The sequence below is a fragment of the Molothrus ater genome, chromosome 1 (genome assembly GCF_012460135.2).
Source record: "Molothrus ater isolate BHLD 08-10-18 breed brown headed cowbird chromosome 1, BPBGC_Mater_1.1, whole genome shotgun sequence".
Classification (NCBI taxonomy): domain Eukaryota; kingdom Metazoa; phylum Chordata; class Aves; order Passeriformes; family Icteridae; genus Molothrus; species Molothrus ater.
The window spans coordinates 20,640,798-20,665,502 of record NC_050478.2 but is presented as its reverse complement, the minus strand read 5'-3'; the positions used below and the strand labels follow the sequence as shown (position 1 = coordinate 20,665,502).

At 36.4% G+C, this 24,705-nt stretch overlaps 1 protein-coding gene across 1 annotated transcript in view; it reads left to right on the top strand.

The window, feature by feature from the left end:
- LOC118701842 (macrophage mannose receptor 1-like) overlaps positions 1 to 24,705 on the top strand; it is a 30,912-nt gene that overhangs the window by 3,739 nt on the left and 2,468 nt on the right. The window contains 25 exon segments of the mRNA XM_054517019.1: positions 204 to 377; positions 1,353 to 1,511; positions 2,344 to 2,457; positions 3,572 to 3,718; positions 4,673 to 4,855; positions 5,405 to 5,562; positions 5,978 to 6,088; positions 7,197 to 7,312; positions 7,725 to 7,873; positions 8,732 to 8,931; positions 9,239 to 9,366; positions 9,985 to 10,072; positions 10,651 to 10,786; positions 12,927 to 12,965; positions 13,071 to 13,234; positions 14,305 to 14,372; positions 14,783 to 14,883; positions 15,620 to 15,762; positions 16,875 to 16,980; positions 17,758 to 17,954; positions 19,478 to 19,580; positions 20,231 to 20,463; positions 21,605 to 21,770; positions 23,127 to 23,153; positions 23,156 to 23,278. Of these exon segments, the coding sequence (XP_054372994.1) occupies positions 204 to 377; positions 1,353 to 1,511; positions 2,344 to 2,457; positions 3,572 to 3,718; positions 4,673 to 4,855; positions 5,405 to 5,562; positions 5,978 to 6,088; positions 7,197 to 7,312; positions 7,725 to 7,873; positions 8,732 to 8,931; positions 9,239 to 9,366; positions 9,985 to 10,072; positions 10,651 to 10,786; positions 12,927 to 12,965; positions 13,071 to 13,234; positions 14,305 to 14,372; positions 14,783 to 14,883; positions 15,620 to 15,762; positions 16,875 to 16,980; positions 17,758 to 17,954; positions 19,478 to 19,580; positions 20,231 to 20,463; positions 21,605 to 21,770; positions 23,127 to 23,153; positions 23,156 to 23,278 (3,333 nt within the window).

Sequence of the window (24,705 nt, the reverse complement as noted above, 5' to 3'; positions counted from 1 at the left end):
TTGGTACAGTTAATGAAATATCCCAGAGGCAAAGGGTAAATTGTGAAACCTATCAAGAACTTCTGTGGAAGACATTGCTGGTGACAGCAGTTCCCCAATTACACTGCTGTGACACTTGTCATGCTTTCTCCTTGTAGTCTCATGGAGAGTACAGACACACATATTCACAAAGCTACATTAAAACTTCTCTTTTTCCTCCTCAGACACGTTTACACTGTTAGGAAATTCCAATGGAGCTCCCTGTGCCTTCCCCTTCCTTTTGAGTGGAAGATGGTATGCTGAGTGCACAGCTGCTGGCAGGTCAGATGGTTTGTTCTGGTGTGCAACAACTCCCAACTTCGATGAGGACCATTTGTTTGGGTTCTGTCCAGCTGCCAGTAAGTCCCACATGCTGACATAGACCCTGCAACACAACACTGCTATAGAAATATATTAATATTGGGATGCTGTTAATGCAGAAGACAAAAACCTTGCAGTGGCCTAAATTTTACCCAAAAATGTCTTTTCCATGCAGTAACATTCCTGACAGAAATAACAAATCTACTTGCTAATAGCCCACAGTAAGGTTGAAAGGTGTCTGGATGTGTCCATCACTAGTTGAGTGAGGAAAAAACAGTGTGCTTTAAATATGACTCTCTTCAGCATAGAATCACCTGAAAATTGAGATGCCATTCACAGTGGTGCTTTATTGCAGTCAGGCTCAAGACTGAGCTGAGTGTTTGAGGTGTGGCCCCACCAGTGCATAGCCAGAGGGGCAATCACTGCCCTGTTCCTGCTGGCCACACTGTTGCTGATACAGGCCAAGATGCTGTTGGCCTTCTTGGCCACCTGGGCACTCTCTGGCTGACCTTTGTCTGGTTATCAACCAGCACCCCCAAGTCCATTTCCACTGGACATCTTTCCAGCTGCTCTTCCCCAAGCCTATAGCATTGTTAATGTGATTAGTCATGGCATAATTTCACAAGAAAGGTTTCATTACTGCAAATGTTTGTATTTTTGTGCTCCAGCCAAGAATAAACTTGGGCATAGCCTATGAGCTTCTGAACACGTTCTCGGGGTAGACAATGACCAAGACACAGTTTTGATTTATTGGCCTCTTTACAATATTCCTTTTCTCCTGGACATTATAAAATTTGAAGGGGAAAGTGCAAATAAAGAATGAAAGGCTTATCCCTGAAAATGTCAATGACACACCCTCTTTTCTTAACAAAGATCAAGATAACTTGTGGGTCTGAGCCTTAATTGCTCCAAAATGTTATTTCACAAATAAGCTTGCAGTTAAATTTTGCCATAACACTTTGGTAGAATGTTTATGACAAACTAAGGTACTAAATCACCTTTCTCTCGCACAGACATTGACAGATTTTGGAATACAGATCCTTTGACAGGAACCTACTACCAGATAAACCACCAGTCAGCTCTCACATGGCACCAAGCAAGGAAGAGCTGTCAGCAACAGAATGCAGAATTATTAAGCGTCACGGAGATACATGAACAAATATATCTTAGAGGTGAACTAATAAGCAAGATTCAGTAAAAACTCTTTTGAAAGGTTTTTTTGACTGATTACAAATGTTTCAATGCTTTAATCATATTACAGTGAATAGCTGATGTAAGAAAATGGTATGTACACTAATTAGAAATAACAAAATTACATTACATTAAGCTTTTTATCAATGGAACTTCAGTAAGTTTTGGAATTACTATTTGAAATTATTTATATTATTATTATTATTTTATAAAAAAATCTAAGGATTTCTAGCTAAATAAGCAAAAATTAGCTCAAGCTCAGAAAACATCAGAAAAATCCCAAAAAAGGGAATTAAAGAAACATTTTAGGAGACAGCCATTATATGGCAATTACATTCTATGATTATATTTTGTGTTAATAAATCAGTATTCTTCATGTATATCTAATGAAATAGTTGTTTTGAAATACAATATAAATTTTATACAGATTATACATTTATGCACACTATAGAACAAAGGTCCTATATCCATTGCACCTCAACCAAGAAAACTTATAACAGTATTAATAATAGAAATTCAATCTTTCATTTTTCAAAGCTTATTGTGTATCTATAACTGTAGAATAGCATTAAGTTCAGATAAACAAATATGTAAAATAGGTAAATATGTAAATAGGTAAAATATGTAAAATAACCTTTTTCAATTCTCTACACTCTATCTACAGAAAAATCCTCTGAGTTTATTACCAGTAAACATGAATTCTGCACTGAGCTTACCAATCACTAGGCATACTTTTACTATCTTCTTTTAAACTTAAAAATGCTACATTTTCCTAGCAAATCTCATTAGAATTAAATTCTTTTGGTTATCTAGATTTGATTGACAGCAAGAGATCCTCTCTCTGGATTGGGCTTAACAGTCTGAATCTCAACAGTGGCTGGCAGTGGAGTGGTGGCTTTCCCTTCAGATACTTTAACTGGGCACCAGGTAGTAATCTTTTTAAACAATTTTTGGAATTATAATCTGAGAATTATGCTTTTCTTCACTAGATATAACTCACAGAATTTCAAGCAGAAGACCTCAATAACCTCATCTCCTATCAGAGGCAGATAAAGTAAAACACCCTAGTTGAGCTGTGTCATACTGGGAATGCCTTCAAGCCAGTGAAATCCTCTGTCTCTACAACTTTCACAGGGTTATCAGACCCTACATCCTGCAAGGACTCAGCTGCCCCTGAGCATTGCCCTTGCAAAGCCTTCCTCTTCACTTCTTATGCTTTTTTACTCTTCTCCTCTCATTCAAGAGTTCATGGCATTGACAGTTTATCTTTGAAAGTCAATTATTGCCATGGCAACAGCTGGTTGCAGCAAATTCAGAATAAATTCAGGCATAGTCCAACTTTCAGCCTTCCCAAGACTCAGAGGTGCCGCCTGCACAGAAGATGAAGGGAAAGCCCAGGGTTGCTGAGTCTGGTGCAAGACATTTACCTTCTGTTGAGCTGGTCAAACTCCTCAAGCTTTGCAGGGCCAAGAGGTTGGCTCTCAGGTCACTCAGCCCACAGCCCCAGGGCTCCAGTGTCCCCACACAGGGGCTGTGGTCAGGAGCTAATCCACACACTTCCAGTTCACTGCAGAATTAAGTTGTAACTTTTGTGGGGAGAGGGAAAATTCATCACACTGTGGGCCTCTCTGAGAAGAAAACACTGACCATTCCCCAGGGATAGTGGTCTGGAAAAAATGGTCTGGAAAAACTCTGGGGGTGTTGGTGGAAAAGGCAGGCAGAGGAGAGACAGCAATTGTGAGGAGATGTCAGGAGGTTCTACTTGCAGCAAGGAGCAAATCTGCATTCAAATTGCAAAGGGCCATGCAAAAAGGACCACTATTCTGTAATCAAAAGTGTGAATTATGCAATAAGCATCAAAAGAAATATTTTGATGAGTACTTCTAAATTACATTTCATTATCTCTGGTAGAAAAATAATTGTAGGAGTGAAATAATGAGCCCATAATTGACACATGAAAAGGTGATCAGTAAATTGCTCTTTTAGCTGCTGACATAAACCCTCTGCTACATAAAAATAATTTGGTTTTTATCCCATGAAGGAAGCCCTGAACCTGAATCTGAAAAACTCTGTGCAGTACTAAACCCCAGAAGAGATGCTAAATGGGAAAACCAGCCCTGTGAGCTGAAACTTGGCTATATCTGTAAAAAGGAAAAATCTACAAAGGATCCTTTAATTCTTCCATCGGGTATGTCAAGCAAATAAAAAACCTTTTGATAAAGGCATAATTTGTGTCACTAAAGTAAAATTTAATGGCTATTTAAAATAAAAAGAAAAAGCAAGCATTGAAATTTGGTTTTCTGCTATGATGACAGGTACACAACATAGCATATTGTTATTTCTTTAGCAAAATCTATTTAAATACTGAAAACGTTCCTGGAGCCCACTAACCACACAAGCATTGTTTTACTTTATGTTATTATTCACAATTCCAGAGACACTGGGTTAAGCCATTGAGTTTCATGAAAGTATCATGGTCTGCATGGACATGAAAAAAAAGTTAGAGGTGCTTCACCCTTCCTGCAGTGCATTCTAATGGAAACACTGAGGTTTGTCACAGAAGGCTCAGGAAAATGGCATCAGTAGGCTCAGAGCAAATTCTTGACGGCAAAAAGATGGCAATCTTTCTTAGATTTCTATAAATATTTCTAAAATTTTGATCTAGAAAGATGGCAGAAAGGAGCTTCCTTTGAACCACTTTTCTGCTATACTTCTCTCTGGTTTATTTAGTGAGACTTGTCATGGAAAGCCATGTGTGCAGAGAATGACTTGTGCTGCAGTAATAATGCCTTTCCTTTATGAAATATAAAAAACATATTTGGGTGGGGTATATTATGTGAAAATGCTGCATATGAAATTCCAAAATATTCCTCTGGCCAGTGAGTACTTCACACCAGTGAAGCCCAGTAACAGCTGGCTCCAGTCTTTTCCTCTTTTGCTTAAATGCAGTTTGCTTTCAGTAAAAGTACCAACAGTAACAAGATACAGATTAAAACACACATGTAAGGAATGAAGTACTGCTTCTTTGTTCCACCTCCTTTTCATTCTAATTTGTTAATTAGCTAAATTTGAAATGTAATTGCAGTTATTCTAGACTTCAGTTTGCACCGTTTAAAAACTTGACATATCTATTGATTTTGAGGAGATGTAGAGTCTGTTAAATGCCCAGAAGAATGGTTGCCCTATGGAGGTCACTGTTTCATGGTTCATAGAGACCCCAAAGAATGGAGAGAAGCCCTAATTTCCTGCAATGAGAGCAATGGTGACCTGGCCAGTATCCACAACCCTGAGGAGCATGGCTTCATACTGTCTCAGCTTGGCTATAGTGAGTATTTCTACAGGACAGTGTTTGGTACAAATAGAGAACTGCACTACTAGAAATCTTACAGGATTTAAATAAAATAATTATTTCTTGCTTTTTATGAATATTTATGGGGAAAGCCACAGATTTATAGGTTAGAAAAACCTGAAAGCCAAAAACTCGCAAGAGGAGTCATTATGGTCTTTTCATTTTCATTTTAATTATTTCCATTTTGATTTTCATTTGTTTTTCACTGCATGAAGTCACTTGAAGGAAATAACAGCTCTAGTCACTGCAGCATTTGAATGGATTATCTGCACCAGACACCTTGTAGCTGTAGATACAGTAATGTACTTTACTGATAAAGTTGACAAATCTCATTTCCTAATGGTATCTCATTTTTAACTTCTTGAAAGAAGAATTAGAATAACATTTTAAAATAAACTCCTCTGTCTTTTAATACAGATGAATTTGCATTGCAACATTGCAATTTCAGCTCATCTCCATAAAATCTTGCTCCTATGGACTGTTTCAACTTGGGTAGTAATAACACAAATGAATTTCTGTTCTTAGGAGCTGTGGATGAGCTGTGGATTGGCCTGAATGACCTCAAAATTCAAATGTACTTTGAGTGGAGTGATGGGACTCCTGTGACATATACTAAGTGGTTGCCTGGAGAACCAACCCATGAAGTCACCGGCCAAGAAGATTGTGTCATTATGGCAGGAAAGGTGAATTATTCCACACGAATCGTACAGCGTAGCACTGCAGTATTTGACTTCTGGCTATACTTCTAGAGAGATTTTTAATGCAACTTAGCATCGTTGCTAAGTTGCATAGAATCAAAAGAAGTTATCTTTATTCACTCAGACGTATGGTTGTTCTAAATTAAATTTAAAATGAAATTCCATATAAATAGTAAATGTTCATATTTGATTGTGAGTGTACATTATATGCCAAGCAAACCTTAACAGTCTGACTGTGCCACTTAGCTTAACATAACCTCACCTCCAAGCTCAAATACCTGGAATCTACTAAAAGGTACAGCTATTCACATTGAAAGAGTATTTTGAAAAGAATGATAATGTTTCTAAAGTAAAAAGTTTCTGCCTCACTGCTTTTCACCTCTTCCCAAACTGCAACTAGGATGGATACTGGGCAGACAGTGCCTGTGACAGGATGTTAGGCTACATCTGCAGAAGAGACCCACTGCAAGGAGTTTCTCAAACAGCAAAGACTGATCCTGCCTGCCTGAAGGTAAGAAGAAAGCATAACCAAGAATCTGGTTAGCAAAACTTCACAAGCTCCCAAGCTCCTCTTGACATTGAAATGATCTTTTATTTTTTTCCTTTTCATTCCTAACAAGTGTTATTGCAGAACAAATTCAGGGTTATAATTTTTACTACATTCCCATATAAGGAATAATAATAAGTCAGGCCTATTACCTCTCAGAACTTTCTGTGAAAGGGGCTAAAGCCAATTCTGTGTTTGTATATTTGTTACATTGTTCTACAACCATCTGTGGTTATTGAACATGTAGTAGGGACTGGTAACAATTCTAGACTATGCAGCATGATGCCAGATTATGACAAATCTCACTACTGAAGCCAAATCAAAACAATAAAGTCCTTTTTATAAATGAAATTGTTTTGAGCAAGTTATTGTATCCTACCACTTTTTTTTTCTTTTTTTTCCCTCTTTATACTTTCCTATTCCTTTATACTCCTATTCTACATTTAGTAACCTTTCCCACAAGCCCATATGGGGAACAGAGCTGAGACTCGTTGTGCTCAATGGAGTTAAGCAGCAGCCAAATGCTGAACACAGAGTTTATTTACCTTTCTTGGGTGCAGCAAGCAAATCTTGAGATGGTATAAAAGGCAAAAGTGACCTGAAATTCAGCTGTAATTTTGAGTATTTTGCCCTTCAGTGGTTTCTATGTTACCTCTTCAGTCAGACTTTTTAGGTGACCTGATGTATTAAATCAATTAATTAGTCTACTTACTGTTCCTTTAGCCTTGAAAACATAGGAAACTTGAGCCAGCATCTCTACTATAATACAGACTGCTCTTTTTTTGTTCTGAGCAAAGAATAACTTTATTCATCTCTGAGTCCCTCTGACTTTTTTACCAGTAAAAATGTATCCATTCATTTCAAAAAAGTGAGAGTCATAGGCATTAAATCTTTTCTTTCTGCACTGAATGTTTGCTAAGCTGAATTTCCATTGGTACACTGGAATTCAGATTTATACATAATCATGTTAAATTATATTAAAAAAATGTTGGCTTATGTGTATTCATTGAAATTCAAGTGCTAGAATGTATGTGGTTTCTAATTGCAAATTTATTTCATGTGTTCTTGACAGGGTTGGAAAAGATATGGTTTTTACTGCTACCTGGTTGGACATACCTCTGTAACATTTTCAGAAGCAAAGAAAACCTGTGAAAGGAGCAGTGGTTATTTAACAAGTATAGCAGACAGGTATGAAAAGACTTTAAAAATTCTATATCTGATGCAATAATATTGGAATTTTAAAAAAGAATTGAGAACTTTTTGAAATAAAACCAAACCAGAAAAACCCCTGTATATCCTTTGTATGAAGAAAAAAAAAATAAACATAGTATGGCTTTTCTTACTAAAAACAATTTATACCTCAATGTTTTTTTAGTACTTAACTTTGAAAGAACAGACAACAGCAACTTTGCCTCTGTAAGGAATAGTTTTCCAGTATAGCACAGCTCCACCCCCTACTGCAGCTGGGACCCAGTTAAACAATATTTCTCCATAAGAGAAATTTAATGGAGAATCTATTCATTCTAGCTGTGTGAAGTTAGAATGCTGAGGAGTGGGAGAAGGAAGGAAAGCTGGGCTTAATCCCATCCTGTCATTTCAGATATGAGCAAGCCTACCTGACCAGCCTCATTGGTCTGAGCTCTGAGAAGTATTTTTGGATTGGTCTCTCAGACATGGAAGAGCAAGGGATTTTCAAGTGGGTGACTGGTGAAGGTGTTCTGTACGCAAACTGGAATGCAGCAATGCCTGGTACTCTACTGATGCCAAATGATTTTTGCCTTTTTCTTTTTTATATATTCGCTGTATTCTTTACACATATATTATGCTTATTATGATATTAGAAGCTAGTCCCAGTGCTTTTCCCTATCTTTTCCCTATTCAGAAGGACAAAACATATTCCAGAGCTCCAAGCCCCATGGGATACAAGGCCCCCACTCTATCTTGTTTTTTCTAGGAACCTAGGCAGAAAAATAGCACTTCAAGACATATTTTCATAAACAAAGTTTAGTTTCCATCTGAGGGGGGAGGATGTTCATAAATCTGTGGACCCAGATGAGATCCATCCCAGGGTGATGAGAGTTCAGAAAGGATACTCAGGCCTTGGAATGGGCTGCCCAGGGAAGTGGTTGAGTTACCATCCCTGGATGTTTTTACAAGATGTGAAGATGTCTAGATGTGGCACTGATGGCTTAGTGGTGGACCTGTGTTAATTGGTTGGACTCTACAATCTTACAGATCTTTTCCAACCTAAATTATGCTATGATTTTCTATGATGCCATGAAAATTATTTTCTGATTTCTCATTGTTTCCAAGAGCAAAGTCAAATTGAGCAGAAAGGATGAAATCCGTTCCAGCCTTAGCAATGTGCTGCCAAAGCCTTGCCACAAGTGGGAGAGGAAAGAGGCAGGCAAGGAATTATTTATGCACTCAAAGGGAAGGGACGATGGTGAAGGATTTGCTGGTTTCCTCTTTTCACTAAGCTCCTCCTCTGAGTGGACACTACACTTAATATTTCAAATAGTCTCTTGTAAATTAATTATACGAGCCATAAAAATGTCAAAGAGCTTCTTTAAAAAACATTTCAACTTTATTTTTTATCTTGTAAAGGGAAGGAAGCTGGTTGTGTTGCCCTTAGGACTGGAAATGCAGCTGGACTATGGGATGTTCAGAACTGTGAAGTAAAGGCAAAATTTCTCTGCAAAAAATTAGCTGAAAAAGTCACTGTTCCTGCTGTTTCTGAAACAGTTTCTGATTTCGAATGTCCCTTGGGTTGGGATACAAGCAATAGCACTAATTCCTGCTTCAGAGTAAGTATTGTTTTTTGCCATCATCCTACCTGGGAAAAAGGACAGCAAAATAATTGCCAAATTATTGCCAAATAAATAGGCAATCTAAATATCACAGAATGGCACAATGTAGCAAGCTTTTACACAACTATTCAAATATCACTGCAGCTTTCACTCTATCAGTGATAAGTAAGGTCATCCAATTACTCTTGAATCCAGACTGTAATGGATAACTGTAATGGAAGGTTTACTTATTTTTCTTATGCAAGGCAGCCAGCAGATTTATGTTTAGCACACTGAAAACACAGTGTTCTACCTGCATCTACAGGGATTTGTGAGAGAAGAAGACAAAAAAAAAACATGGTTTGAAGCCCGAGATTTCTGCAGAGAAATAGGAGGAGACCTGGCTGCCATTAGAAATGAAGAAGAGCAAACAGTGATAGAAAACTTAATAAAGTAAGGAAGCAAACTGTCTAATAATTGATATTTTGGTGTAACAACACATGATCCAGTAATAAATAATGGTACTATTGTTTTGCTCCTGAGATAATTATTTAAAAATCTATCTAGTTTTCACCCTAACAATAAGAAAAGTAACTGAGAAAATGTCTCGTATGAGTAATGTTCTCAAAGAATTTTTGGAGCTCCTAAAATGTTATCACCTGCAAACATTTTAAATTCAGATAAAAACTAGACCAACAACAGAATTTGTTGAATGCTTCTCCAGAGACCCTATTCTAAGTTTGCTTAGTGAATAATTTTGAAACAAAATTTTGTCTTTTAGCAGCCTGAGCATTTTATTTCTGAGGAAAAAACCACTATAATCAAAACATCAGTGCAGAAAAATAACATGCTTTGTTTTCAATACAACCATTTGCAGAGCAGGAAATTTTAAGGTGTGAACTTCATGTACTTGCCAATTGGAGTTTGCTGATCAACAGTACTTTTTATTTTTAAAATTTCTGCATTGAAGTGTTCAATAAGTATCAGAGTTATTGTCTCATGTAACTTTTATAATTGAGCAGAGCTAACAACATGTCTCCTCTTTAACTGTATATTTTTTTCACACTCCAGAAAGAAATCCCCATCATTTCAGCCTTTCTGGATAGGTTTGCAGTGCTTGGATCCTGATGGTGGACTTTCCTGGAGTGATGGTTCTCCGGTGAGTGTTTCACCATGCCAGTTTCCTTCTGTCCTGGACATTTTTTCTGTTGAAGTTTCTATGACTAGTGTGTATAAAAGGTGTATAAGAATTTCCAAAAATGCCTATTTTGTAACTGGGTAACTCTGAATTATTATTCTTCATACTAGATTGGGAAAAAAACAAGGGAGGCCAATAAACCCTGAGGTTATACCATCACAAAAGTGATAAAAGACAAAGACTACTCTCAGCTACAGAAATGATTATCCAAGTTACTAATATATGAGAAAGGTCTCTCCTGGTTCTTTTAGTCTCTGGTGATAAATTGCCAGAAACTTTTTCCTGCTTTTTATTTATAACTGGACTCAATTGAGTCTAATTTTTGTGGGACTGCTACAGTCTGTTCGATGCTGCATGAACTCAGAGCCTTTCTTTCCTCTTGCAGAGTGTTTGTAATTTAGTAGCCCACATTGGCTTCACAGCCAGAGGAGGAGGAAAAGGAGTGGTTGGAAACTTTTGCTCTACTTCTCATTCCTTACAGAGGACAGTTTTTCCCCCTGTAGATTAAAATAAAAACCACAGGTGTGTTTTCTCTGTAGGTGAATTATAAAGCAAGAAATTATTTTTATGATACTGCATTTCAAGATTGTGGAGCAATCAGTGAAAACCCTTCCTTGTCATGGATTAAGGAGCACTGTGAATACAGTCATAACTGGATTTGTGAAATAAAAAAAGGTAGGTTACTTTTTACTCTAAACTCACCTTAGGAATAAATTCAAGGTAAATCCATTCTATCATAACAGGAAACTCTACAAGTTACACACTGGTAGAAAGTTTTGTTTATTTCACATGAATTTTGCACGCAGCAAAGTAGGTCAAGACCTTTGGTATACAAGATTTCAGACCTTGGTATACAATATACAACTTTTTTGTTTCATTATAAAAAGTATATTCCATGATAAGCTTTACTAAAATTACACTTCTCTATGTAATTGTGTAATAATAGAAAATATGATGAAAGCAATCTTAAGAGCTTACCTTGCAATATTCACTGCTCTGCACAAAAGCAGATTTTTGTCAAAACAAAATTTCTGACTGAGGGAGGAAGAGAGGACTACAATTCAAAGGGAAAAAAAAATATAAAAAGAAGAAGCAAAATATTATTTTGATTTCCATATCCTTAGTGAAGTGAAACTTCACTCCTCCTCTCAAATGTTGGTACACAACGGCACAGAAGCCACCTACTCTAAATTAAACAACACTACCAGCATTATAGAATCAGTCTTTCTGTAAGATGACATGTAAAGACAAGCCTGTAACAACAGGCCTGCTGCAACAAGAAGATGGTAATGAAAGCTTCAAAATTTAAGACAGTTTCACAGTTTCACATCTTCATCACATACTAGTAGGAAAATCTCCACTTCTCTTTTTTTTTTTTTTTTTTTTTCCTCAGCTATTGTTTGGAAAAATATTCAGTGAAATTAGAGAGGAATAGCTATGTGTTGGGCTACATATTTTACTTCCCACAGTAACAGCAATGTTCCTCTGGTGGTGGCTCCCTGGGCTCCTTCACACTAGTTTCAATTGCTGCTTTTCTAAAAGACATAATTTCTGTGCTGCTGAATTATTCAAAACAATTTTCTAACCAAGGCACATAGTCTCAGCTTCTTATACTTATAAAGCAATAACCATAGACCTCTATCTCAGAGAGATGTTGTGAAGATATTTTTCCTGTTAAGTTCCTTTGTGAGTTCTCACCTGCATAATCACCACGGCTAAAAATCATTAGCAAAGTGTCAATAGTAGCTGTTTACTGTTAATTAGTAGTAGCATATGAATGGCAGAAATTACAGCCTGAAGAAATTGCCATCATTAGTCAGCAGTGCAGAATGGCATGCTGAAATAGACAGATTACTTCATACTTCCAGAACAGATATATTAGGGTTTTTTTCCTTTAAATCTTGTAGCCTTTTTTTTAAGGTTGTAACCAATCATACAATAGATTATTTTTAAAAGCTGACATATTTTTTTTTAACCCAAGCATATGTTCACACACTAAATAAAATGTAATTACGCCTACAGAAACACAATAAATTCCTGTGGGGAAAAAAAATAGAATCACAGAATGGGGTGAGTTGGAAAGGACCTTAAAGATCATCCAGTTCCAACTCCCAGCCTTTGACCAGGTTGCTCAGAGCCCCATTCAGATGGCCTGGAGATTGTAAAGGTGACATTTATTTTACATTTTTATAGCTCTTGGCCCTAAATGTTTAGAGAAACTTTTCTCCAATATCACACTCCATGTGATGTGGAATTTTTTTGTTTAAATTATTTTTCAAAAAGTGGTAATGTTATTCTTGTTGAAGCAGCTACACTGAAAAAAAAGTTTAACTAACAAATAAACATTAATGAACCGTTAAATACAAATAATAAATATACATTATAAATATATGCAAAAAAAGCAAAAATTTGTTTAGTATTTGAATTTCTTGTTCAACTACAACACAATGTCCATAAAGAATTGTTCAAAGTCTACCAATGCTGGAGTATTTTCTCTATGTAGTGTTCTTTCAGAAACAAATATTCATTCAGACTAACTTCAGCCATCCAATTTAGGCAATATTCAAGATATTCAAGATGCACTTATCAAAAATCTACCAAGATAGAGATGTAAGCCTGTAATGCATCTTTTATTCACCAAGCATCCATTTTTAACTTTGCACTAAAGATACCATATAATTATATTCTGCATTGAATATGTAAAATGTGAAAAGTTAATAGACATTAAAATAATTTCCATTAATCGAACACTTATAGTGGCTCGATGTTTGGGAAATATTTTACATCATCTTCTTTTTATCCAATTTCATTACAGGGACACCCTTGAAACCAGAACCTCTGGGTCCTTCTACCAGTAAGCTTCTGTTTATTTTCACTTACCTGAAGGGTGGTGCAATGTAACACCACCAGCTTTGTGTAGAACTGAGAAGAATGCAGAGATTTCTCTTCTGTGTTGCAGCATATGAAGTCACAGAAGATGGCTGGATTGTAAAAGGAGACAAACAATATTTTTTCAGCCCAGAAAAGACCTCTATGGAGAAAGCCAGAACATTCTGCAGAAACAATCATGGAAATCTTGCTACTATTGAAAATAATAGTGAAAGAAAATTTTTGTGGAAATATGTAAGGGGAGATTTTGTTGTGTTTTACACTACATTACTTATATACCCTTTGTACGTATCCTCTGCTTGTGAAGTACAGAAGAATTCTTGTTGTGTAATATTATCACTTTTAGCAAATATTACTACTGCTAAAATTTTCTTAGGATTAGGTTTCAAGATTCTATGAAAAATATTTATTCTACTAAATGAATCTTCAGGAAATAAAAAAAAACATGTAAAAGAACTTAATGTTTACTCAGATAGGTATATTCTTGTCTATTTTAGTCTGAATAGAGTTCTGAGCAAAACACATAAGGAGCAATGAATAGGCAAGGTAGGTGTATTCTCAGAAAACTCTCCTTCTGACAGGGTGCTTGCCTCTACTCTGAATATCTTATACTAGAACCCAGTGTTGCACATAGATCAGGCAGGCAACTGCCAGTGTAGCTTTGATGGTCCTGCCTGATGGTCATGTTGCTCTCCAAAACAGCTTTTCAAAGAAAGGCTGGTCCAGGTTAGACTGATCATTCCAACAATCCTTCGTGGATCAGTTTTCCTGTACCATGACCGAAGCACAGCAGGGGAATGCTGACAACTTAATAGCATGGATGGTACCTCAAACCTCTGCCATAATCCTGCTTGGTTTGCTAATACCACCATAGCCACACAACCACCTTTCTGAGCCACACTGTTTGATGTTTGCTTTTATTGTGTGGGAGAAGATATGACAGAAGGAGAGCTCAGACAGCTTGAGACACAAGAATTACATAGCTGCTTACAACCAGGAAAGGATCAAAAAATTTATACTTAATGTTTTTCTCAATTCTTCTATGACTTTTTCTTCTTAAATTGAGAACATAACTTTGAAAGCTTTGATCCTACCAGTAATTCAGCCAAAAACAGGAATGTCTCAACAAAAATGATAATAAAGCAAAACTATAAGTTGTACATATCTCAGATGACTGTGCACAATCATTTAAAGAATATGTATTCATTTATTTGCTTCTGTAGAAAAATATTTACACTTTTTTTTGTATCAGATGATTAATAAATATTATAAAATTATAATTAAAAATATATTTTTATGTTTAGATATTAAAAAACGGCCAACTGAACTCATATCTCATAGGATTAATCCAGAATGCTGATGAACAGTTCAGGTAGGTAAATAAGCTCCCTCAAGATCCATAAAGAGCAGTTGTAGGAGTGTTGTACTGCCAAAGTTCCTTCTGGAGGAACAACTGCAAAGGAGTTAAATGCAGATTCAGAGAGTGATAATGCTTGTTGGAATGTGTGCTCTCCCTTGATTAAACTACACTGTACAAACACAGTTCTAAATTGAACTTTTTTATGCTATGAATACGTCAATATTATCTGTTAAAAATAAAGGTATTTTTGTCTTTGATTTGGTATGCAGGGATTTCATTATATAAGGTCTTTTAATTCTTATGGAAACTCAGTTTACAGAGAGACTCGGTTGTAATTTTTTGAAAATATTTTTAGTATGTTAAGGAAGATTTTTCTCAACTGTTTCATGGACATTGTCTCACCAACCACTTCTTTTTTTCAGCTGGATGAGTGGAAGCCCAGTGCACTATGCAGCTTGGGCACAGGGTGAGCCCAGCTTTGCAGAAGCTCAGGAAAATTGTGTGGTTTTAAATAAAAAAGATGGTGAGTTACATAACTATGGTTTGTAAAGTGATTTTATGACTGCTGCTCTTCCAATGTTTGTTTAAAATCTCTTGTCAATTTTCACCCATTCTTTACCAGAAATTTTGAGAAATGTGCATTATAAAGAATAGTTGTTATATCTGAGGTTTCTTCAGGGGCAATATTATCCATAAAAGTGGAGTCTAAGAAATTGATTTTAATGGAAATGCAGTGGCAATTTCATCACTGGTGTTTCAGCTGCACAAAGAAAATGTTCAATTCAAATCAACAGCAATTATTTTTTTAAATCATTATAATTAGATAATAGTGAATTGAAAATATTTCCTAATAATAGAAAGTATTAGAACTTCAATAATAGTTTTATAATTTATTTTTGAACAACTAGATCATATTTTTAGTAATAAGAAAATTGTTAGCAAAGGAATAGAACATATATAGATTTTCACATTCTGTGGTGCTTTCACTGATTCAGCGTTACTTGACACTTGCATCTTTCAGTGCAACAAAGCTGTTAGGGAGGGTTTCACTGAGAGGCCACCCCATGTGGCCACTTCTCCCCTGTCACAGCAGGACCAAAGTGCCCTTGTATACAGGGACAACGGGAGGTAGAGCTGAGCTAAGGCAGGTCATCCCACATTCCCAGGCAGATTGCTTCTCAACTTCAAAAACTAGTTCACTTTCCCACAAATTTCAATCTTATTCAGTGTCTTGGTACCTAAACTTTAATTGATTTCAGGCTTGTGGAATGATGTCAACTGTGGTTTTTCCAATGGCTACATCTGTGAGAGGCACAGGAGTTTTATAAATGCAACCCTTCCTTCAGCAGTACCTTCAGCTCCTGGAGGATGTCCTGCAGGTTAGATTTTATTTAAAAATCAGGTATGACACTTTCACCTTAGCACAATGATATTACTGCTTGGGAAGATACTTAAAGATACTCTTAAGGCCTTTTGTCTCTCAGATATGTTTTGTCAGTCGAATTTAAAAATGAACCCATTGGCTAATTACTGCAAAATGATGGGTTTACAGATGTTTAATTGTTTTCTTGAGAAGTGGCCACCTGAGGCACATTGGGAAAACTGTTACATTGTATAGTTTTTTCAAAAAACTGAAGAACTGAATTCATCTTAAAGCACTGGGCATAGCACAAAATCAGTCATTTGAGATGGAACAAAACAGAAATAAGACAATTTTTTTCTAAATAGGCTTCAATGTAATGCTTGCCTCTTCCCAAAAGAGACAAACTTGATGTGCTTAATAAGTGAAGGTTCTCTTTCCTAATACATACAGCATTATTATGAAGGCACCCACAGATATCACACCAGGTGAGTTTATGCCAGGTTACAGTCATCAAAGTTATTATTTCCACAAACCTTGCAAGATAATTCTCTGACTGTGCTACTGGCATGACACAGAGCAGAGGGTGAGCTGCAAACATGGAGGGCACATGAGGCACACTGGTAATTATCAGAACCTTTGAGGGTGAATATGTATTGGTAAAGTGATGGCTACACAGTTTTTAAAAAATGAGTCACATACTTCCATTAATGAGAGAGCTTTATAATGAAGAAGGCTGAATAGACACAGGAGTACTCTGACCACAGACACCAGGTCAAAAAGGGTTTTCAGAAACTTCCAGCAATTCCATGCCTGGGCTGGGCTTTTCCAACAGTTAGAACTTTGTCTTTTAGTTGTGGTGATGTATGGCTTCTAGAAATCTCTGAGTTAGGTAAAACATTAGATTCTGATCAGACTACTACTGTGGTTTGTAAATAGCCATTTGAGGTTTTTTGTGACTTTCTTAATGGCTTGCAGAAAGACAGAGAGCAAATTTAAAACTTGTAAATGGTTTTGATTTGGCTCCAGATCCAAGTTAACTCAAAAAAATATTTTGGGGGTCTGAATTAGGCTGATTTTTATTTAAACTAGTGTAATTCATGCCTAAATTCTTTGTCCTGTCACTCTAACAGTCTATACTTATTTTTCCCTAGTGTTACAAATTTTTTGGCTCTAGCTATGATTACTGGAGTACTGGAAGAAGAGTTTGCATGAGCCTTGGAGGAGACTTGGCAAGCATACCTAATGAACAAGTTCAAGGTATAGTGCAAGAGCCCCTTAGGTAATAGAGAGCCTTTACTCTGTATACAGTGGACATTTCCTGCAAAGAAGGCAAGTGTCAGTATGTAAATATATGCTTTTTATAATTTTGTATTCAAATTATCGTTATATGGCCATGGCATGAAATGTTTTTAGAACTGAAGAATCTGTTTGGGGCATGCTAGTCATGCTAAGGATTGCTTCTTCGTGTTACATGCAAAGTGTCTTACATTATTTATAGGCAAGAATCAAGATAAAATTAAAAATCTGGATCTGGCGTTTATGGCTTTAGGCACAGAGAAAAAACAGAATGCATGGTCTGTTTGTGCCAGAAATAGAATGGGATGTGCTTCTATACTGCTGCCTAAATTCTGCAACTTGATTTAGTATAATGCCAGAGAAAGGCATATTTTCACCTTGCCTGTGTTTCCTGGCTTCCATTTGCAGCTGTACATATTTCCATCAGTCAAGTGGCTCATCCTGACTGCTGAAATAAGTGAACTCTTTAGATATCATGGTGGTCAGACAGGCTTTTTTTTTCTCTTTCCTCTTTGCAATCTTGCTTCATTGTTCCCAAATACTTTGACTCTTTGAGATTTTTCATGGGTAAGGGCTTGGCATAACATTGAAATAATGAAATCAGGTAAATTTCTGATCAAATAAAATTAAAATGTTTTCATAAGATTTTAATGAAAAAAACAGTTAAGTATTTTAAGTTGATGTTTTGACTGATCACGTAACACAATAATTTTCTCCTCTATTGGCTTTTTATTTTAGCTTTTCTCACGTATCATTTGAAGGATGGTTCAAATGATCTTTGGATTGGCTTGAATGATCTGCTCAGTGAACTCAACTTTGTTTGGTCTGATGGAAGTGCTGTCTCATATACAAACTGGGCTAAAGGTTCTCCAAAACTTGTAGAACCTATTTTGTATGACAGTCTGCATCCAGAAGATGGCCAAAATCGGCAACAGGTAAATATTGCTTAGTGTTTGCCATCAAGTCTAAATCTAAGGAGCAATACCACTCCCAGTAAGCAGCTCAATTCAATGCAGACCTTGCCCCAGCCTTCTGCATTGGTTGGTCATCTAGCTTTACTCTGGGACTAGACATAAAACCTTGCAATGTTTGAGTATTCTAGCTATATCAGAGCATAAAATGGCATTGCTGGAATCTTCTCAAAGTATTTGGCAAAATTGCAGCAATGGACAGATTGAATAAAAGATTGGATGTATTGAATAAAGTTAGCAAAGTTATTTTCTTTTTCATAGTAAATTGTTAATTTTTCAGAGGATTTAAATGGAACATTAGAATTTTAGAAGTCAACACACAATTACCTTCATGTCTATGAAAAAAGGAGAAGATGATGCAAGAGGAAAGAGTTAAGCATTTTAACTTTTTCTCATTTTAAAATTGTAATTAAATTACTAGGGGCCAATAGATGTCAACTACTTTCTAAGCCCATCAAACCCTCTCCACTGCTAGCACTTAAACTAAACTTCATAATGCTGTAATCAAAATAGCATTCTACCTAACCACACCAATACAGACTGATTTGCACAGCCACATTGCCTATCTTCTATTTATTTCTATATCTTGCTTTCCAAACTCACCCTTCACAATGTATCATTCCACTCACTGTCTATTCTCCCACCATCTTTGCATCCATACCTTTAGCGAAGTCAGGGATCTGGGCAACCAGCTTAATCTACACCTGAGCCAATTCATGTTGCTCTTCCCCATGTAGCCATTGGTCAAGGCATGCAGGAAGACATAAATGACACTGCACAAACCATAGCTCCACTGCAGCTCTAATAACACTAGGAAACACCAAGCAGGAAAAAAAATGTGCAAAGGTACATCCTGCTTTTCTCCTTCAAGACACTAACAGCTCTCTCCTTCAGAGGATCCTTTTCAAAGGCCCACGATTACCCCATGGCAGATTATCAGAGCAGATTGCAGCTTGTAATTAACTTGTAATAAATTTCAGCTTAAGCTGATCTCATCTAGCTGAAAGAGAAATTCTAAGAATTAGAGCTGATGAGAGCTCTGCCAAGGACTGTAATCTAGGTGATTTTGTCAAGAATCAGCACTATTTCTAGCTGTCTTTGCATGTGAAATACAAAGTGCAACCTCTATTTCATCTTTATTCAAAACCTTACTGATAGTCACCCATCAGTTGGGATAGATAATGTGGAAGAAAGTTTTTGAAAATAATAACGTCTTTCAAGTATTTCTCCTGGAAAATAACTAAATGAACAAGCAGGCTGAGCTCAATAACCTACAACATGGGAACTGGCCACCACAAGGGAGGTCAGAAAGGACAGAGAAGGATGAATGAAAGTATTTCTAGAGTTGTAACACACCCTACAACACCAGAACAAAAAAAAAAAAAAACCCAAAAAAAACAAAAACACAAACCTGAAACTACTCAGTTATAGTACGCTGTTTTATAACTTCTAACAGGCATGTATATTCTTTTCCTTACTTCCAACAGTTTGACTGTGTTTCTCTGAAGAGAGGTCCTGCTGATGACACAGGAAAATGGAATAATGAGGAGTGTTATAAGTCCAGAGGGTATATATGCCAGAAGGATAGTGGTGAGTTCTGTACTGTTAATCTTGAAAAAAATAACATAAGGATTAAAACAAATTTTAAAGTGTGTTGTTTAACACACTTTCAGTTTAGTTTTAGTTTGTTTCATTTTGTTTTGGTTTTTAGGTAAAGGAACAATAAAACCTAAGGGCTCATCTTGCCTCTCAGTGTTACTTAGCAATGTTTTTGAGAACGTAGCAGAATATGGGAAAATAAAATTATTTTATTTTTAAAAGTGTAATTTAATAGATGAAGCCCAAACAATTTTAATTACATATATTCACGATGATCAGTAGGGCATCAAAACTAGTAAGTTTAACATTATTCATAAACACCTGATAGTCATTAAGCTGCAAAGAGTATTTTAAAAGCAGGTGGGACAGGTGTGTTATTTTTTAATGATGGGGTAAATTTACCTCTGCAATGTAAAATACTGTGCATTTATTGTCAGAGGTTGAAAAAATATTTCTTTTATCAGAACTGTTGTTTTGACTTTATATTTAATTATAAACAGCTAAGAAGATGTTCCATTCCATTAGTAATTTAATATTAGGTTTGTAAATAATGAAGATATTACTCAATTCCTCAAATCAAATATATGACTCCAGATTTAACTGCTCATGGGGCTTTTTTTTTTTTTTCCTTTTTCCTACAGATCCTGAACTTTTTAAATCACCAGCAACAGTGCTGGACTTTGCTTTTGCCCCTTCTAGTGGGATTAGCTATTCTGTCACCTATTCCAAAATGAACTGGGAGGAAGCACACCAAAACTGCAATAACAATGCCTCAGAACTTGCCAGCATTTTAGACCCACATAGCCAGGCACTGTTGTTTCTACTTGCAAAGGAATATGGAGAGCCTCTGTGGATTGGTCTTAACAGCAACAGGGTAAGAACAAAGGCATTGCATACACACAGTCAGGCTGATACAGAACCTGATTTTACTTCATGCTCTCATCTTGTTGCCCATTGGGATTTCTGCCAGTGTAGTGCTGAAAACAGCATGTTACATCAATGTAACAGCCATTTGCACTGGAAATCTTCAAATAAGACTCATGCAGTTAGAGATTTCATTTAGCACAAAGAAATGTTCCTGTAAAACCAGTATACAACAGTGCAGTGTGTTGTTTGGAGTCATTTAAAGTACCTCAGATATAAATTGTAAAATTTCCTACATTTTGAGTTGATTTTAATCTAAAAGTGATTCCAGGCACAATGTACATCCTGCCCTCCTGCCATGTGTTTATGTACCTCAGTGATCAGCGACAAGGTATCAGAGGTCACACACCTGCCACCTGACAAGGAACAATTTTTATGTGTGTGTTTATGCTCACACATTTTACTAGAGTGGTCTTATTTATGGTAGCAATAGCAAACTACAGCTGTGAACAGAAACTGGGGTCAATTCTAATAAAAGGAATATTGAGGCTATAGCATATGGTACATATTGACCATGGCTGTATTTCTTTTAATTTGAAAACACAACTGGCGTAACTGCTCCCATGAGAATATTATGGAAAAATAATCCCTTCTGTTTGTGAGATGTCTACATCAGTTGTATGACAGGAGAGGGTGAACATTTGGATGGTAGGTGTGTTTTGACAGGCTACACTCTTCATCATGAATCACAGTCACGACAACTACAACAAAAGCAATGGTGACCAGAGCTGCTTAAGAGCACTCCCACACACACTCCCATTCTCCATGCAGATGTTTGGGTGGTCATACCAACAGGATATCTCATCTGACTCCTAGTTTTAAGCCTTCTTTAATGTCCCCTTTTTCTTTCCCTTCCATTTCCCAATGCTTTAAAAAAATGCTCTGAACTAATGTTAGATATTTTTGGAGGCATTCACATTTGTGTATGACAGACACTGTACATTTTGATCAGTTAGCATTTACAAGCTAAGAAGAGGCACTAGTAAGCAGATGATTCTACACAGGTTATGTGAGAGTCCTCTTGAGGATCCTGTATAGTAGCTGTGTCACTGTAAGCAAACATGAAATTACCATATAGATTTTACTTCCAGACCAATGGCAAGTATCAATGGATTGACAGGTGGAGTTTAGTTTACAGCAAGTGGGCCAGTGAAGAACCAAAGCAGACATTAGCATGTGTCTACCTAGACACTGATGGCACCTGGAAGACAGCTTCTTGTGAGGAAAAATTCTTTTCTGTCTGTAAAAAATCACATGGTGAGTAACTCCATACATGTATCTTGACTAGAGGCTGTACAGTGCAATAAGCCAGTGCAAAAATGCTTTATTAACACACCAGTATGCAGGAAGACAGGATTACCTAACTAGTTCTAAATATTGACATGAATTCTTTCCAAAAGTTAATTGATTCATAGTAATTAACAAAAGCCTAACAACCAAAGGATTGAATATTCACTTTTTTAAACTATTCATCCTATTAGGAAAAGTAATTCACTTGCTATAAATTCTGTTTTTATTAGGCATTATACGAAATTCTGTATCCAGTTTGGGGTACCAAAGTTTGAAAAGCTTCTTGGTCAACTTGGGTTTTCAGATCACTGGGTAACAATAATTTAAAGAAAAGATTGGAGTTGGACAAAAGACTAAGATACCAAAGACTATGAGAAACCATATTATCAACACTAAATATTAAAAAATGAGCCATACAGGATGTAATTTAATTTTTCTATGTGTCTGATATGAGTTGGAAAGGGGTAACAGACTTAAATACAGCAAGGAAAACATTCTGATTTTATCAGTACAGAAGTCTTTAATAAATATTCTGGACAGATCAGCAAATCTCCATCACTACAGCTTGCTAAGAACAGACAGAACTTATATCTGTCAAAAACAATATATCAGCTTCATGTGTCCTGTGAGCACAAAGATGAAGTAAATAATCCCTTGGAAAACACAATCTTGTATAATTTATATGGAAATAAGCATAAATATTGACATGCTACACGCAAATTTTAGCTATATTCTTGCATTTTTCAACTTTATGGAAGGTCTTCAATCATAAGTCACATGACAAATTATATTCTAAGATGTTTTAATATGACAAAAAAACTCAAAATCATATATAATGTCTCTTTTCACTTTATTATTCTGGAAATCTCATTTTAGAGCTAAGTATTCCTTAGGGAAAAGCAACAGACTGTTGAAGACTTACAGGAAGAAAAGGTAATTTGGCAGAATATATAATTTACATTCCATCTGTACTTATCTACCCATCCAAAATCTTCCTATTATATAAGTCACCACGGAATGTATTCAGGATGCAGTTTAATAAAGTCCTACAAGCTATGCTTAGTTATACCAACACTTTCACTCACAATCACAGTTTCTACTGTAAGGTTTTATAAGGTTTTGATATGGTCAAATCACATTGATAAATAAATATGAGGAAAATATTGTCTCAAACAGAAAGTCAGAATCATATTCAAGCTCTTCTTAGAACAGGCTTAATTTCCTCTAAAATTACAAACCTAACATTAGTTTTGTCATACTAGTATAAAGGGAAAGACAAGTTATAAAAAATAGCTGGACTGCAACTACTTGATCTCTTACCAGTAATGGCCCCTACTGAACCCCCACAACTTCTGGAAAATGCCCTGAATCAAGAGGACACAAATCTTGGATACCTTTCTCTGGTCACTGCTATTACTTTGAGGCCTCCAAGAAAAGAAGTTGGTCTCAAGCTCACGATGAATGTGCCCGACTAGGTGAGTGTTTAGGCTTAGAAAGACTGATGATGTAATTAAACACATAAAATAATGGATAATATTGCTAAGCAAACCTCAAATTACTTTAAAACTTCACATTTAATGCTTTTTTTGGTTGCTTTTCTGAGCATGCTTTTCCACAATAAACGTAACTTTTGTCGCACAATAAACGTAACTTTTGTCAGAGACAGCAGCATCTCATATCTCAAATATCAGGTGAAATAGGAGTATCTCAAAAATATTAAATTCCTACTAGTTTTATGGCAAAAAAATAATTAGATAGGGAAATAAACACTTTTACAGACCCGCTAAGGCACAGGCTGCAGCACTGGCTTTCCCTTCCCCAAGCAAAAGGGACTCCACATGCAGTGCAATCCGGGAGACAAAGTCATAGGATAGTCGCGTTTGTTAGTTACAGGGCACAGGTCATTAAGTGGATCTCAGTGGCTGGACAACAAATGAGATGTAGGAGCTGCTTATATTTCATGAACCAGTAAAACACACCCAGCCATGAAGTTCCTGCTCTGGAACAGCCTCATGCTGCCTCCATGGAAAGAAGAGCAGTACCTTCATCAGGGAAGGGAAAAGACACTTTGCTCCACATTTCTGAGAACTGCTGCAATGCAACACATATTTCAGTGTGAGTAAGAATAAGAAACATTCTCTACATTTCCAAAGGCACTTCCTCATATATCTGAAAACATTGACCTATAACTGAGTAAACAGAAAAAATAGCTTTGTAAAGTCATTTTGCTCTACAGCTGTTTGGCAACAGAATTCCTGGAGTGGTTTTGTAGAAAGATAAATCACATCATTACTACCAAAAGTAAACATTACACTAATAACCAGGATGAAAGGTTACAATTGGACACTGCTCTGTGTTCTAAATTCCTACACATTTGCCTGCCTGTTACCCACTGGCCAGGCCAGGAAGGTGGTCATTTCCTTGTCCTCCCAACACAGCTTTGTGTATTTCCAATGCCAGGGCATATGGCAATTATAAATCAACATCTGGACATCTTCTGGACTGCAGCCTCCATCTGCTGACACACCCTACCTAACCTGTTATCATCAGGCACTGCCAAAACTGCTGCCCGGCCACCAATGAGTGACTAAGCTGTAGTGGCAAGAAGCATGGTGGTGACTACATCACATGTACTTGATTCAGCTTACTAGCACCACAATCTGGGATGTCGTCAGGCCTGTCCAAAAAGTATTGCAGGAGAGCAATTGTTCTTCTTTTTTAGTCTTAGCAAAGACTAAAAAAATTCAGAAAATTTCAGAAAATCCATATCTTTGTGCAGCTTTGCATCCATACAACACACAGTTATGCTAAAAAGAAATACCATACAGTGATACAATACCAACAACAAGACTAGTGAATAATATAGAAGAGTTGGTGTCTTTTATATACTTTTGCATATCTT